A 16,656-nucleotide genomic window follows, 5' to 3' on the forward strand; every position below is an offset into this window, starting at 1 on the left:
ATTTTATAAAGTAATGTACAGCTGTGTCTATCGCTATACAGACACAGCTGGCCTCCTGGCCTGGGACTGGCACTGCGCTGCTGGTGATTATGGCTATATGCGTCTGCAATGTCATAGCCTTGCCCTTGTATGTCAATTTTTGAACAAAAAAACACACACATATTCCTGGAAATACAATTTCAAGTTTGGTACAGACAGTCCTCCTACGTATTTTCAGTCTTTTAGTTCTGTATCTATGGACGTGACCCAGTCATTCCTTCTAAATGTTCCATTGCCATACTGACGGGCAAACTTCTTATCCCCTGCTTGCTAGCTAGCCAACTACGGCAGTCACATCAAAAAAGTACAGCCAGAATAAGAGCAAAAGTCGCATTTGCATTTGTTTAAGATGTTTTCAAGTGACATTTATTTGCATACATCCATAACGATGACCTAATGAGGCACTATTTCGCCTGGCATAGAAAATGTGCTCACTCGCCAGGACGCTGCTGTTCAGAGGAGCTAGCCAACAACACAGCTACAGTAACACAAATCACTTCAAATTGAAGCTAGAAATGAAGCCAGCTGATTCATGATTTTGACTGGCTGAGAAACACTGCCTGTCTGTCTCATCCCGACTCGTTCATTACTGTAGGACAGCTGGAGATCAAATTTGAATATTGAAACAATGTTGCAAATGAATATTGAAACAATGTCGCAAATGTCAAAGAGACAGACAGCAAGGTTTATACAAATCTCTGCTGTTGAAAACTAAATGTTAGTATAAAAGAAATGTGAGATAATGTCAAGATGGTTTTTATAGTGAAGATCAAGTTTATAAATTGCTTGGCATTCAGGATTAGACCCACCCATTGTATAAAGTACTTTAATCATATGAATTCAATTTGAGCCAATTCCCATATGTTCCAAAATAGGCCAGATATGAGAATTCTAGTTTATCAAAAGCTGTTTCTGCACCGAGAGATAAAACATCCCAAGGAGCTGTTGTTTGTGATGAAGTATTTAAGATATGTAATAGTCGATGGAGATTATACGAGGATAAACGCTTTTTAACAAACCCGCTTTGGTCCGCGTGGATCAATTTGGGTAAGTCAAATCAAATCAAATTTATTTATATAGCCCTTCGTACATCAGCTGATATCTCAAAGTGCTGTACACTTTGACACTGTAAAACACTGTAATTTACCCAAACACTGTAAGTTTGGGTAAATCGAGATAAGATGACAACATTCAGGAAAACGGTTTAATATCTGTGTTTATAAAAGATAGGGGGCGATAATGAAAACACTTGGTGGCATCCTTACCTTTTTTAATAAAAGCGAAATTAGTGCCATGGTCACATCTCTGCTAAATTAACCTTTGTGAACGGCTGTATAAATCATTACGAGCAATAGTGGACCTAATTGATTCAGAAATGTTGGATAGCATGAATTATGTGGTATTGTTTGTAGATTGATGAGGAAGAAAAACTAACTGAGCAATCTGGGCAGAAGGGCCTTGGTCAGGAAGGTGACAAAAAAGGTGCTTCAACAAAGTACTGAGTAAAGGGTCTGAATACTTATGTAAATGTTGAACTTTTTTTTGTGTGTTTGTAGATTGATGAGAGAAAAAAACAATAACGTAACAAAATGTGGAAAAAGTTGAGGGATCTGAAATACTTTACGACTGTACTGTACATACTGAGCCCTGTGAATTATTGCTACCATCCTAACATTGAAGTGACAAATAAATCAGGTAAGGTTAGAATGTGAATCCGGTTGAATTTGACTACGTAAAATAATTATGCTTACCTTGCCAGACCTCCTGTCTGACTGGCATCAACAACACGTTCACTGTCGATGCGGAACATGAACACTCCACGATTCTGCAGAGGGAAAAGTAACCACTTAGACCAACAGTCATCACATGAGAGAATACAGCAAATATATATTATTCAGCCTTCACAACACAGTAAGTACAGATACTAGAGCCATAAGTAATTATTCTTTTTATTTTTTAAAGATTTGCACCTGAGATTTGTAAGTCCTTTGCTTCTTGATGGCCACCTCGTTGCGGAGGACGGTACCATTGTATTCAATCACCATGGTGTTCTTCTCTATGTCCCTGGCAGCATACAGACCCAGGCCCTGTGGACACAACCAGAAAATGTGTCTACAGTACGTTCAACAGTAAGAGTCCCTTTACTCTCATGCTGTCATACTTCAGTCTTATGTTCCATCTGCTACTTAAGAACAGGAATGCAAGAGTGCAGAGTAGGGTTGGGCGGTATTCAGATTTTCATACTGTCATACCATTTCTATACCATACCGGGGTTTTCACACACAAAACTATAAGCCAACATGGATCTTGATCCAAGAGGGGATTGAATGTCTCTGCTGTGACCAAGAAGCTTGATCTTACCATCTAGCCACTTAGCTAACACGTTAGCAAAGCAAATGCATAGCTGGAGCCTTTGCTGGATATAATTTATTTGGCACATCTACAGTGCCGTGAAAAAGTATTTGCCCTATTTCTAATATTTGCATATTTTTACACTTTATGTAAGCACATATTCAACAAACCCTAAAGTCCGATAGAAGGAACCAGCGTTTTCAAATAGAATAATGTGATACTTATTTAATTAACAAAGTTATGCAACACCAAAATGGCTAAAAAGTAACACATTTCATGTTTTGGAATGGCCTATTCAAAGTTCAGACCTAACCCGACTTCATGCTTTAAAGAACCCACAAATAATCGCTGAGTTAAAGCAGTTCTGCATGGAACAGTGGGCCAAAATTCCACCACATTGATGTGAGAGACTAATCAACAACTACAGGAAGTGTTTGGTTGGAGTCATTGCAGCTAAAGGTGGAACAACCAGTTACTGAGTTTAGCACTGGGTGTTGCAGAACTTTGTTTATGAAATAAATATGGAACTGTTGTGTTATTTGTTCACTCAGGTTCACTTTATCTCATAATTGGTTTTGGTTGAAAGTCTAATTACATAGAGAGAATTTGAAACGGGAAACATACTTTTCACAGCTCTTAACTTAGTTATAAGCAGTGGTGTAGCATGCACCCCCTCGCAGCCCAGGCCTAGTGCTGAAGTTAGAGGATCATGTCCCCTAGACCCACCTGGATCTTGGAAGCAGCGAGATAGACGTTGGCCCTCCACTCACTCTTCATCCAGCGGTACTGAGAGGACCTGTGGTGCACAGTGGGGGGCTTGGTGTAGGGGACGCCTCCCTCCCCCTGGGCTGTGTTCTGGCACCTGGAGGTGGTACTGGTGTTTCTGGATACTGGCTGGGGCCTATAGGAGTGAATGTGTGTGTGTGTATTCTGTTATAAAGATAACTTGTGCTAAGTATATTACATCCACAGACTTGAAACAATCTTAATTCCTCCACAATACCTTATGACAACGGCAGTGAATGGGGAGCTGGTTTTGGGCATGGCGCGGGCGCTGCCAGAAGGGTTGAAGATCAGGGGCAGCTCCATCAGAGGGTTACGTCCGTAACGGAAGGTGTACCTGTCACAGGCCTCCACCCCTGGGAGCTGGAACACAACCAGCAGCACAGGGAAATGAGACTGGAACACTCCTCCTCACTTCAGTGTCTACAACAGAGGCCGACCGATTAATCGGCAGTTTTCATAACAATCGGTAATCTGCCTTTTTGGACGCCGATTATGGCCGATTACATTGCAATCCACAAGGAAACTGTGTGGCAGGTTGACCACCTGTTATGCGAGCGCAGCGTCAAAAGGACTTTGTGGCTGCAAGTAGCCAAGGTAAGTTGCTAGCTTTCATTAAACTAATCGTATAAAAACTATAAATCTTCACATAATCACTAGTTAACTAGTTAACTACACATGGTGGATGACATTACTAGGTTAGCTAGCTTGTCCTGCGTTGCATATAATCAATACGGTGCCTGTTAACAGCCTACTTCAACTTTGCCAAACGGGTGATGATTTAACAAAAGCACAACGCCGAGAGAAAAAAAAGTAATCTTTGCACAAATGTACCTAAACATAAACATCAATGCCTTTCTTAAAATTAAGACAGAAGTATATATTTTTTTAACCTGCATATTTAGTTAAAATAAATGCATTTTAGCAGGCAACACTAACTAGGGAAATTGTGTCACTTCTCTTGCGTTAGGGTATATGCAACAGTTTGGGCCGCCTGGCTCGTTACGAACTGTGAAGTAATTTGCCAGAATTTTACATAATTATAACATAACATTGAAGATTGTGCAACGTAACAGCAATATTTAGACTTAGGGTTGCCACCCGCTTGATAAAATACGGAACCGTTCCGTATTTCACTGAAAGAATAAATGTTTTGTTTTCGAAATGATAGCTTCCAGATTTTACCATATTGATGACCAAAGGCTCGTATTTCTGTGTTTATTATATTATAATTAAGTCTATGATTTGATAGAGCACTCTGACTGAGCAGTGGTAGGCAGGCTCGTAAGGATTCATTCAAATAGCACTTGACTGTGTTTGCCAGCAGCGCCTAGCAATGCTTTAGGCACAGCACTGTTTATGACTTCAAGCCTATCAACTCCTGAGATTAGGCTGGCAATACTAAAGTGACCTATAAGAACATCCAATAGTCAAAGGTACAGTTGAAGTCGGAAGTGTACATACACTTTAGCCAAATACATTTAAAACTACATTTTTCACAATTCCTGACATTTAATCAGAGTAAAAATTCCCGGTCTTAGGTCAGTTAGGATCACCACTTGATTTTAAGAATGTGAAATGTCAGAATAATAGTAGAGAGATTTATTTCAGCTTTTATTGCTTTCATCACATTCCCAGTGGGTCAGAAGTTTACATACACTCAATTAGTATTCGGTAGCATTGCCTTTAAATTGTTTAACTTGTCCTAACCAACTTGCCAAAACTATAGTTTGATAACAAGAAGTTTGTGGAGTGGTTGAAAATCGAGTTAATGACTCCAACCTAGGTGTATGTAAACTTCCGACTTCAACTGTATATTAAAAACAAATGGTAGAGAGAGAAATAGTCAACGCATCATTATTCCTATAATAACCACAACCTAAAACTTCTTAACTGGGAATAATGAAGAACTGGGAATATTGAACCACCAGCGTTCAAATGTTCTCATATTCTGAGCAAGGAACTTAAACGTTAGCTTTTTTACATGGCACATATTGCACTTTTACTTTCTTCTCCAACACTTTGTTTTTGCATTATTTAAACCAAATTGAACATGATTCATTATTTACTTGAGACAAAATTGATTTATGTATTATATTAAGTTCAAATAAAATTGTTCATTGTTCATTCAGTATTGTTGTAATTGTCAAATATATATATATATATATATATATATATATATATATATATATATATATAGAATAACTATATATATATATAGATACACATACACAAATAAAAGTGTCAGATTAATCGGTATCGGCTTATTTTGGTCCTCCAATAATCGGTATCGGCATTGAAAAAACATAATTGGTCGACCTTTAGTCTACAATATATACACTGAACAAAAATATAAAATGCAACAATTTCAAAGATTTTACTGAGTTAAGAGTTCATTAAAGAAAATAAGCACATTTAAAAACATTTATTAGGCCCTAATCTATGGATTTCACATGACTGGCAATATATATATGTATCTGTTGGTCACAGGTACCTAAACAAAAAAAGGTAGGGGCATGGATCAGATCACCAGTCAGTATCTGGTGTAACCACCATTTGCTTCATGCAGCGCAACATCTCTTTCGCATAGAGTTGATCAGGCTGTTGATTGTGGCCTGTGGAGCGTTGTCCCAGTCCTCTTCAATGGCTGTGATGCTGGATATTGGCGCGAACTGGAACATGCTGTCATACAAGTCAATCCAGAGCATCCCAAACATGTCTGGTGAGTATGCAGGCCATTTTTAGCTTCCAGGAATTGTGGCTAGATCCATGTGACATGTGGCCGTGTGAGGTGATGGCGGCGGATGAAAGGCACAACAATGGGCCTCAGGATCTTATCACGGTGTCTGTGTGCATTCAAATAGCCATCGATAAAATGCAATTGGGTTCGTTCTCTGTAGCTTATGGTCTGCCCATACAATAACCCTACTGCCACCATGGGGCACTCGGTTTACATCAGCAAACCACTCGCCCACACAACACCACGCAAGTGGTCTGCGGTTGAAAGGCCGGTTGGATGTACTGCAAAATTCTCTAAAACGAAGTTGGAGTGGGCTTATGGTAGAGAAAAGAACATTCAATTCTCTGGCAACAGCTCTGGTGGACATTCCTGCAGTCAGCATGCCAATTGCTCGCTCCCTCAAAACTTGAGACACCTGTGGCATTGTGTTGTGACAAAACTGTACATTTTAGAGTTACCTTTTATTCTCCCCAGCACAAGGTGAACCTGTGTAATGATCATGCTGTTTAATCAGTTTCTTGATATGCCACACCTGCCAGCTGGATGTGTTATCTGAGCACAATATTTGAGAGAAATAAGCTTTTTGTGCGCATGTCAAATTATTGTATTTCAGCTCATGAAACATGGGACCAACACTTAAATGTGTTGTTTACATTTTTGTTCAGTGTAGTATGGTGTGAGCATTAACAGTCGCTCATCTGAATGGGTAGCTTTAGACATCTATAGTATCATTTGAGCATTGATAATTTAGTATAAATCGGAATTGTTTGAATTTAATACAACAGAGAACAGATACAAACCGATTCAGTGATCTTGGTGACTGCAGAGACGGTGAGTCCAAACAGGTCCTCTCCCTTCAGATAGACAGGGAAGAGTTTCAGAGTTCCTATTTCATTCCTCTTGTCAGCAGCGGGTCCCAGGACCTTATCCCACACTCCTGAAAAGACAGGAAAACAGCAGGGTTATGCATCATAAGATATTATAGGGACTCCTACAGAACACATTTACAATAGTAAAAGACAATCTGAAAAGCAAACTGAACAAGACATCCTAGTCCAAGCCAACCCAGATACATGAATGGTAGAGGCTACAGCCATAAACAAGGCTAAATCTAAGCATGTCATAAAACCAATCTAGCTAGCCACCTTACTAGACAAGCCTAATCTAAACCAGCCCTAAAACAAAACATTTAGCCCAGCCCACCTTTAATAGACAAGCCTAATCTAAACCAGCCCTAAAACAAAACATTTAGCCCAGCCCACCATTAATAGACAAGCCTAATCTAAATGAGCCCCAACACAAATCCATTCCAGCCCACCTTTGGCAGTGGAGTCAGTGAGGACCAGGTCCTTGTATCCCTGCTCGATGACGCGGACGCGGAACTCCGGCTGCTCCTCCCTCTCCTCCACAGAGCACAGGTAGCGGCAGCGGCGGTTGCCATGGCGCATGCTCCAGTAGATGCGGCAGGCCTCGTAGCCCACGGGGAAGATAGCGGAGGTAGAGTGGAAGGCGGCCATCTGGGACGGGGTGAGCTGACCCATGGCGTGGAGCACCAAGCTGCCCACTCTGAAGGTGTAGCCCAGCTCAGGCTGCTGCACGGCGCTGGCCATCTGCCTCACCTCGTCCCTCTGGACGTAGACGCGGCGGAACACCGCGAAGCAGCGCAGCTCGTGCTCCAGGACGAGGCCAGAGCCACCGTGGGCGGAGCCAGAGCCTCTGGGCCTGTGGGCGTGGCACAGCATGGTCTTGTCCTTGAAGAAGGTACAGTGTGCCTGCAGGGCGCAGGTGAAGTGGTAGATGTTGGTGCAGCGCAGGCGGTGGCAGCCGCTGGTGGCGCCCATCTGTTGGCAGTAGGCACAGCGGACCGCTGAACCCCGTCGCAGCGCAAGCTCCACGTTGATCAGGGCGCCTGCCTGTGTCTCGTACACCTGCACAACAAAACAATGTTAATAATACACACACAACACAACTTTAATAAAAGGGTCACAGTTGTAGTGGTTGGTACGGCAGTTAAGATCTGAAACCAGCAGTCTTCCCCCCTTTAGCCAGTTCTGCCCCCCCCACTTATTTATTTACGACCGACCGAGGACATGAACCTTGCGGTTACCAGTCCACCACCTCACTTGACTTCTGGGTTACGTACCTCGGTGGACCACAGGGCACAGTTGAGGTGCACCCACGCGTCTAGGTCCAGGTTGAGGAGGCGGGCAGGGCCGTCGGTGACCCCGTCCCCTAATTGGTGACAGAAGCAGCAGCGGCGCTGATCCCTGAGACTGGCCCCGGGGCGGAGAGACGCTCCCAGCTTCCTCAACAGCTCATCTATCTGGTTCTCGTCAGGGAGCTGGGAGCTTCCTCTAGGCACCACCACCTGCACTGTCCACTTCCTCCAGCGGAGACCCTTGTGTCTCTTCCCCTGGTGCCAGCCCTCCTGGTGAGCCCTGGGGCCCCGCGCCTTCAGTTTCACAGTCACTTTGATGGTGTCTGACTTGACATCTGTCTTAGGAGTCTTATGGGTGTCACTGGCTGGGGGGAAGGGAATGGGTGGGGTAGAGGGAGGGGACTGCTTGGGCTGGAGCTGGGCCAGACAGTGGACATCCAGAGATGACATGTTGTTGCTGTACTGGTGGTGGGCTTTAGACAGGCTCTCTTTCTGGTCTGAGTCTGGAGACAGGAGGGCCACCGAGTCCTGCAGAAGACATGAATGACAATAATTTAATGTCCTGCAGCAAATAATAAAAGTTGACCATTTATACGACACACCGGTAGAAAAACTGGATACAACAAGTACTGTATACGGATTTCCTACACTGGTCAAGAAAGTAAAAAAATAAATTGCCCCCCTGGGAATCAATAGAAACAAACCTTAGTATCTGTAGTATTTCTGGCCTGTGAGGAGGAAGAGGAGGAGGTGGAGGCAGAGTAGAGGAGGAAGCAGCTGTGGCTGCAGAATACCAAGTTCCCCTCGGAACGCAACAGACCTTCCTGTTCCTGAAGAGAGAAGAAAGGCATGTCAGGAGACGGAGTGAGGAAGAGAGAATGAGATAATAATAATACATTATATTTATCCACACTTCAGGGACACAAAGCTACTTTACAATTGTAGGAAGAAGAGCGAAAGAAAGGGATAGTTTGGGATTTTGGCAATGAAACCCTTTAATCTAGCCTACTTCCCCAGCGTCAGATGAACTTGTGGATACCATTTTTATGTTTCTGCGTCTAGTATGAAGGAAATTAGATGTAGTTTCACGAGCAATTGTTATGGTTAGCAACTTCCTTCAAACTATACGCAGAGATATAAAAATGGTATCTACGAGTTTATCTGACTGGGGAAGTAGATAAAGGACCTCATTGCCAAAATCCAGAACTATTCCTTTAAGCTCATAATCAAAGTGAGACATCAAAGGTCAAATCAATTTCTATACATAAACCATTATCGATACTAAAAGGGGTTATTAAATCATCAAACAGCTCCAATATTCAGATGAATCAGGGTTTAACCATTTGTGAACTCCCCAGACTGCAGTCTAAGGACATGCTACCGCTTAACCCACTAATTGCACTGAGATAGATTTCACTACAATGGGGGGGAAGGGGGGATTAGCATAATTAGAAGCTCTACAGTACGTGTGTGTATGGACATAATGTTCTTGGATGTGTGAGTGTGTGTTTGCATTCATGCTTGTGTGTGTGTGTGCCTAAGGGCATAATGTGGATTAATCTACCGTTTGAAGTGAGGTCTGAGCCTCTAGTCATGGCCTGTGCTCTCCTGCCCCCTGGGGGGGGGGGGGGACAGACTAACGCAACAGTAATCCATGGCTGACTGGTGGAAAGGAGAGCTTTTACTGAGTTGGCCAAGAAGATAGTTAATCAATTCATATAGATCATATCTTGATTGGGTCAGATCAAACAAGGTAATTGATCAAATTATCTTTTTTGACAGATCATGTGGACCATTAGATTGATATAGAGACGATTATCTGATGTGGATTGCCACAAGATTGATGTTTCTATGTATCGCAATAGACAACAGTCTTTGCAACGTATGGAGTTCAGCGTGATAAACACGTAGCACAACTTGACCACATGAAAGCGCTGGCCGTACGTTACCTGTTTGTGCACTGGAAGGTCTTTGATTGACTTGCAGACTCCATTTCCCAGCACCACCACCTTGCAATGACAGCACCATTGGGGCTTGGAGCCTGGGCTGCCGGGGGCTTTCTGATGGGCGCCTCTGACTGCAGCTGGACCTGACGCACAGCAACAGTACTCAAATAAGACACAGCTCCTACAACAGTAGATGCTTGAACAGGCCAGAGCAGCACAGCACAGCATGGCTTAGCTCAGCTCTATTATACTGAATAAAAACATTAAAAATGCAACAATTTCAAAATATCTTACTGGGTTACAGTTCATATGAGGAAGTCATTCAGTTGAAATAAATGCATTAGGCCCTAATCTATGGATTTCACATGACTGGGAATACAGATATGCATATGTTGGTCACAGATACCTTAAAAACAAAATGGGCTATGGATCTGTCCACGGTATTTCTTTGCATTCAAATTGCCATCAATAAAAAGGAAATTGTGCTCGTTGTCTATAGCTTATGCTTGCCCATACCATAATCCCACCACCACCTTGGGACACTCTGTTCACAACTTTGACATTGGCAAACTGCTCACCCACACAACGCCATGCACGTGGTCTGCGGTTGTGTGGCCGGTTGGACGTATTGCCAAATTCTCTAAAACGTAGTTGGAGGCATTACATTCTCTGGCAACAGCTCTGGTGGACATTCCTGCAGTCAGCATGCCAATTGCACACTCCCTCAAAACTTGAGACATCTGTGGCATTGTGTTATGTGACAAAACTGCACATTTTAGAGTGGCCTTTTATTGTCCACAGCACAAGGTGCACCTGTGTAATGACCACGCTGTTGAATCAGCTTCTTGAAATGCCGCACCTGTCAATTTGATGGATTATCTTGGCAAAGGAGAAATGCTCACTAACAGGGATGTAATTTGTGTACAAAATTTGAAAGAAATAAGCTTTTTGCGCATATGGAACATTTCAGGGGTAATTTGTTGCATTTATACATTTGTTTCTCTTACAGAGGAGGAATAGGTTTATTACGTCAAATAAATGAGGGGCGCTCTGCTGCGGTCTTGTTTTGGACAAGCTATACATTTTAAGCACCTTATTTTTTACAAACATTTTAGAAGGCAGCTCGTCACTACATTTTAGAAGGCAGCTCGTCACTACATTTTAGAAGGCAGCTCGTCACTACATTTTAGAAGGCAGCTCGTCACAACATTTTAGAAGGCAGCTCGTCACAACATTTTAGAAGGCAGCACGTCACAACATTTTAGAAGGCAGCTCGTCACAACATTTTAGAAGGCAGCTCGTCACAACATTTTAGAAGGCAGCTCGTCACAACATTTTAGAAGGCAGCTCGTCACAACATTTTAGAAGGCAGCTCGTCACAACATTTTAGAAGGCAGCTCGTCACTACATTTTAGAAGGCAGCTCGTCACTACATTTTAGAAGGCAGCTCGTCACTACATTTTAGAAGGCAGCTCGTCACTACATTTTAGAAGGCAGCTCGTCACTACATTTTAGAAGGCAGCTCGTCACTACATTTTAGAAGGCAGCTCGTCACTACATTCTAGAAGGCAGCTCGTCACTACATTTTAGAAGGCAGCTCGTCACTACATTTTAGAAGGCAGCTCGTCACTACATTTTAGAAGGCAGCTCGTCATACTTTGATGCTAATTGTCTTAGATGAACCACACAATTGGTCAGGAGGTAAACAGCTCCTAATTATAAGCCCGCCAAGACAATTAACACCAGGGGTGTCCATTTTCCTGTTCATCTGGCTGTTTGTATCAATGACTCTAGGCAAACTGACCACATTCATTATGCCCGTGTTCTGACACTTTGACAGCAGCACTAAGCAGGTACGTGTGTGTGTGTGTGTGTGTGCACTAGTGAGGTCGGGGCCAAGGAAGGATGATTAGTCAATTTTATTAGCGGTGCGGATCGTTGTGTGAGATCAATATGGACAGCCCTCACTTCCTGGTGGGCCAGATACACACAGCCTTTAGGCTGCAGACAGAAGGATAATTAATGATGCACTGGACGAAGAAACGGACCGTTTGTAAACATTGTTAAAAGAGGCTAAGTATGCCGATGGACGATGAGTGGGAAAACAATTAGATAGAGATAGATTTGTTGTCTTGTGCACTTCCAGGTGCAGTGACGTCGTGTTTAAAAAAACAATGTATTATTCATATCAGAAAAAGAAGTCTAAAAAAACAAACAAATTGGTCTGGATGGACATGAATTTCGTCAGTGTCTCATTTCAAGACGAGCACACAAGAGCAGAAACATCTCCCCTGTTATGTCAGTATTTGGACATAAGGGGGCGATAAGGTGCAGGGATGTAGCTCAGTCTCTCACCTGGTCCGTCAGAATGGAAGCGGATGTGCTGCTGCGGATGTCCCTGCTGCTGTTGCATCATCATCCCCTGCTGTGGTCCTCCACCTCCCCGGGACCTAATGAGCTGGCCTGGGGCTCCTTGAGGGTGCGGGCCCCCCATGTCCCCAGCACCACCACGGCCCGGGTATATCATTGGGGCGCCCGGCCGCCGGTGCTCAAGATCTCCCTGGGGGCCGCCCCCCAGGCCGCTGAGCATGGCCAGGGGCCCCCTATCTGGGCCAGGGGGGCTACTGACCTCATAGCTGCTGGGGATCTTCACACACAGCAGATCTGAGATGGCTGCTACCACACCAGTGACATTCTGGGAGGGGGAAAAACAATGTCGTAAAAATGTATGTAACAACTATTGCCACTCAAAAGCCAATGGCAGAGATGGAGAGCAGTGCATGATTGGCAGACAAAGAATTGGCTTTAGCTTCTACAATTAAGCCTGGTGAGATTTGAATCCTAACATATCACAACAGTAGTGAAAGAACTGAGGTGCATTTGAGAGGAAAAAAAGGGAATAAAACTACTCCACGAACTACATTGTTCAAGCGCTTAAATAAAAATAAAAGGATCTAAACCATTTCCCCCATGGTGACATTCTCTGAGAGCAGGAGGAACTGAAGCCAACAGAACCCTCACCTCTGCGGCAGCTGGTCTCAGGGTGATGGCTACAGACACCAGGCCTGGCTTAGCGTCGTTAGATGCTGGGCCAAAATGGGAGCCGAAGAACATCCCAGAAGGCTCCGTCTTGAGCTCAGTCTTCAGCCTAACCGCTAACCCTACAAGAAAAGTAATAGACACACCCGGAAAAATATTTGAAAGGATATTAATTATTAATTAATACTTAGTCCTGTCATTGATACTGTAAAGCAGTTTGTGACAACGTAATGTAAACAGGGCTTTATAAATAACCTGATTGATGATGGAGTACATATAGTAGTTAGAAAGGCACATCTGTTTCCAGTTCATCTCCAGTTTAAACAAATGACCAACATGTTACCTTTCCCCCAGGGTGCTGGGAGCATGGGGAGGACGGGGGAGAGACAGGGGGACCGAGGCTCCTGCTTCACCAATGACAAGTTTGGGTAGCGACTGATCTCCATGCCAACCACACTTTCAGGAGACGAGGACGGGACGAAACTGTCTGGTGTGTCCCGATCCTTACAATGCTCTTGTCCCAGCCTGTTGCTGTGACAGAGAGAGTGAGGGGGGGGGGGGGGGGGGGGGATTTACACAAAAAAATCAATAATTGCATTCACAATTCTAAATTGTCTTCATCAGGATTTCCTAAACTGAGAACATTGTGAAATCATTTTGTGGCCAAGTATTTACAGAATATACTCTACTCTTTAGTCTTTAAGACTGATGTAAAGCATGCAAGCATAACCAAAGACATCACTTCTAATTACTCTGTTCTGGGGAGCAGAGGCCTTCCTTACCTGAGTTCCTCCTGGTTGTTGTGAGGGGGCGTGGGGAGGGAGGCAGGCACATCCACAGTTTTAGGTCCCTGAGCGATGGCCCGGGCCAGCAGGTCCTCCTCAGTCCTGAATGGGACATGGAGCGGCTTGGGGACCAGACCTTTAGACACTTGAAAAGGAACATATGAGACATTCAGATTGGTCCTAACCATAGAAATACAATCACTTCACATTAATGTAAATGTTTGTTCTAGGAGTTAGGCTTTATGTCTACGGGAATGTCTGCTCTAGGAATGCTTTGTCTAGGGTCGTAACAGCAATACACAGCATGACACTATGCATGCGAAACACAGGAATATGCCATTAAACCCTAGTCACCCCTGAACCCTGTCCCAGTACTCACCCATAGCAGCAGCTTTACTGGCCAGTTCTTCTGTAGTGGCAAAGCCATTGATCATCTTCTGTCGGTTCACAGGTGGAGGAGTCGGAGGAAGGGAAGCCGGCGGGGTGGGGGGGTTGCTCAGATTGTTCTGCTTTGAATAAACAACCCAAGGAATACATGTCACCATACTACAACAGGGAGGGATCTGGCATATGGCAGAGTGGTCTCGTGCTACCACAAATCACTGCTTCAAAAAGGCACTAAAGGCATCCTTCAACTTCATATTAATAAAACCTGTGCCTGGGGCTGGTCTAGTGGGTAGTGCCACAGCCTTCAGCACATACAGTATGCAGTACATGCTTGCATAGGATCACTCCATCTCCCCTTAGCTCATTCAAAGTCCAGTTGAATATAAAAACAAGAGTGGTATTTTAAATTAAGAGGAAAAAATTTAACTTTGGTTGGTAGGCTTGGGCGGTATCCAGACAGTCACATCTTCATACCGACATTGTGCCATACCGGGATATTCTGTAATAACGGCGCTGTTTTCAAACCCCACTGATACTCTGTAATCGGAAGGTTAGCGATGCTAACAAGTACATGTAAAATCCCATAGAATGCTAATGAGCACACTGAACATTTTGTACAGTTTATGACCTAAAGTATACAAGTAACTAAAAAATGCTACTCATAGTTCGCTGCATGCACAAAGCAAATATTAGCCAGCAAGGTTCTTGATCCAGGAGGGGATTCAATGCTGTTACCAAGAGAATGCTTGATTTTGGAAGAAGCCAGCTAACCACTTCATCAGATAGCTAATTAGCAAACGAAATGCACAAATGCAGAGCATTTAGCACATTTTAGACAATTAACTTAATTGTTATCAGATATCTAGCTGGCACACATTTAGTTGTGGATTCCATACTATAATTAGATCACCTGGTGGATGCTGCACAAGAGTGAGAGACTCAAGGCTCCGATCGCTAGTTGTCTGCTTGTAAACAAACACCACATGACGTTTTGTTTTTACTTAAAAAGTAGCTACAAATGAAAAAACGTCCAGTGGCCTTTTCCAAATACCCCGGTATATGGTATATAGAGTACACCGCCCACGCCTAGTGGTTGGAGCTGAGGCCTCACCTTGTAGGCTAGCTGGGAATAGTAGTCTGAGACTCCGTCCAGAGCGGCGCTACCGAAGGTCCCAGACAGATGGTTCTCCCCGTTGAGCTGGCCACTGCCATAGGGGGCGAAGTGGGCAAAGTTGACACCTATCAGGGGCTCTATGAGGGGCAGAAGGGACAGCTGCTGTAGGAGGAAAGAGCGAGAGGAATGGAAAGAGGGGAGAAAAAGGGAGGAGGAAGAGAAATGAGGTTTAACTATTTATTTACTTAATCCTTACTTTACATGGTTTACATTCAGTAGAGCACACTGTAGCTAAACTTCTTGAAACAAAATGAACCTTTTTTTTAACATTTTTTTATTGGATCACATTCAGATAGTCCCTCCCTGTTTCAGTTTTTTTTCTGTTTGACACCTAATAAACACAAAACATTTTCATTTACAGCAACAACCTGGGGAAAGGAGAGGGGTTGAATGAGCTAATGATGATTATAGTCACGACAATAGGTGGGATTGGTTGAATTTTAAAGTTTCAATTCCTATCTCCCTACCATCACATCACATATGTAGTAACTACATATAACACACCATGTATAACATATATATAACACATCATTAAATAACACATGTAGTAACCAAAAAAGTGTTAAATCAAAATCTATTCTTCAAATAGTCACCCTTTGCCTTGATGACAGCTTTAGGCATTCTCTCAACCAGCTTCATGAGGTAGTCACCGGGAATACATTTCAATTAACAGGTGTGCCTACTTAAAAGTTCTATTGTGGAATATATTTCCTTCTTAATGCGTTTGAGCCAATCAGTTGTGTTGTGACAAGGTAGGGGTGGTATACAGAAGATAGCCCTATTTGGTAAAAGAAGTCCATACTATGGCAAGAACAGCTCAAATAAGCAAAGAGAAACGACAGTCTATCATTACTTTAAGACATGAAGGTCAGTCAATATGGAACATTTCAAGTTCCTTCAAGTGCTGTCTCAAAACCCATCAAGCGCTATGATGAAACTGGCTCTCATGAGGACCGCAACAGGAATGGAAGGCCCAGAGTTACCTCTGCTGCAGTGGATAAGTTCATTAGAGTTACCAGCATCAGAAATTGCAGCACAAATAAATGCTTCACAGAGTTCAAGTAACAGACATCACAACATCAACTGTTCAGAGGAAACTTTGTGAATCAGTCCTTCATGGTTGAATTGCTGCAAAGAAACCATTACTAAAGGACACCAATAAGAAGAAGAGACTTGCTTGGGCCAACAAACACGAGCAATGAACATTAGAACGGTGCAAATTTGTACTTGTCTGGAGTGCAAATTTGATATTT

At 43.3% G+C, this 16,656-nt stretch overlaps 1 protein-coding gene across 6 annotated transcripts in view; it reads right to left on the bottom strand.

The window, feature by feature from the left end:
• LOC109871531 (histone-lysine N-methyltransferase 2C) overlaps positions 1 to 16,656 on the bottom strand; it is a 134,579-nt gene that overhangs the window by 10,765 nt on the left and 107,158 nt on the right. For 5 of the 6 annotated variants that reach the window (XM_031807281.1, XM_031807280.1, XM_031807282.1 and 2 more), the window contains 15 exons: positions 15,341 to 15,505; positions 14,222 to 14,351; positions 13,840 to 13,987; positions 13,401 to 13,588; positions 13,040 to 13,179; positions 12,374 to 12,713; positions 10,022 to 10,161; positions 8,777 to 8,902; positions 8,058 to 8,600; positions 7,233 to 7,842; positions 6,715 to 6,851; positions 3,395 to 3,537; positions 3,118 to 3,292; positions 2,010 to 2,126; positions 1,791 to 1,864 (listed from right to left, as the gene is read on the bottom strand). In XM_031807281.1, coding sequence (XP_031663141.1) covers positions 1,791 to 1,864; positions 2,010 to 2,126; positions 3,118 to 3,292; positions 3,395 to 3,537; positions 6,715 to 6,851; positions 7,233 to 7,842; positions 8,058 to 8,600; positions 8,777 to 8,902; positions 10,022 to 10,161; positions 12,374 to 12,713; positions 13,040 to 13,179; positions 13,401 to 13,588; positions 13,840 to 13,987; positions 14,222 to 14,351; positions 15,341 to 15,505 — 3,176 coding nt within the window. The remainder of the gene's footprint in view (positions 1 to 1,790; positions 1,865 to 2,009; positions 2,127 to 3,117; positions 3,293 to 3,394; positions 3,538 to 6,714; positions 6,852 to 7,232; positions 7,843 to 8,057; positions 8,601 to 8,776; positions 8,903 to 10,021; positions 10,162 to 12,373; positions 12,714 to 13,039; positions 13,180 to 13,400; positions 13,589 to 13,839; positions 13,988 to 14,221; positions 14,352 to 15,340; positions 15,506 to 16,656) is intronic. The other variant, XM_031807279.1, reaches the window with a different exon arrangement.

Source organism: Oncorhynchus kisutch, linkage group LG27, assembly GCF_002021735.2.
Source record: "Oncorhynchus kisutch isolate 150728-3 linkage group LG27, Okis_V2, whole genome shotgun sequence".
NCBI lineage: Eukaryota > Metazoa > Chordata > Actinopteri > Salmoniformes > Salmonidae > Oncorhynchus > Oncorhynchus kisutch.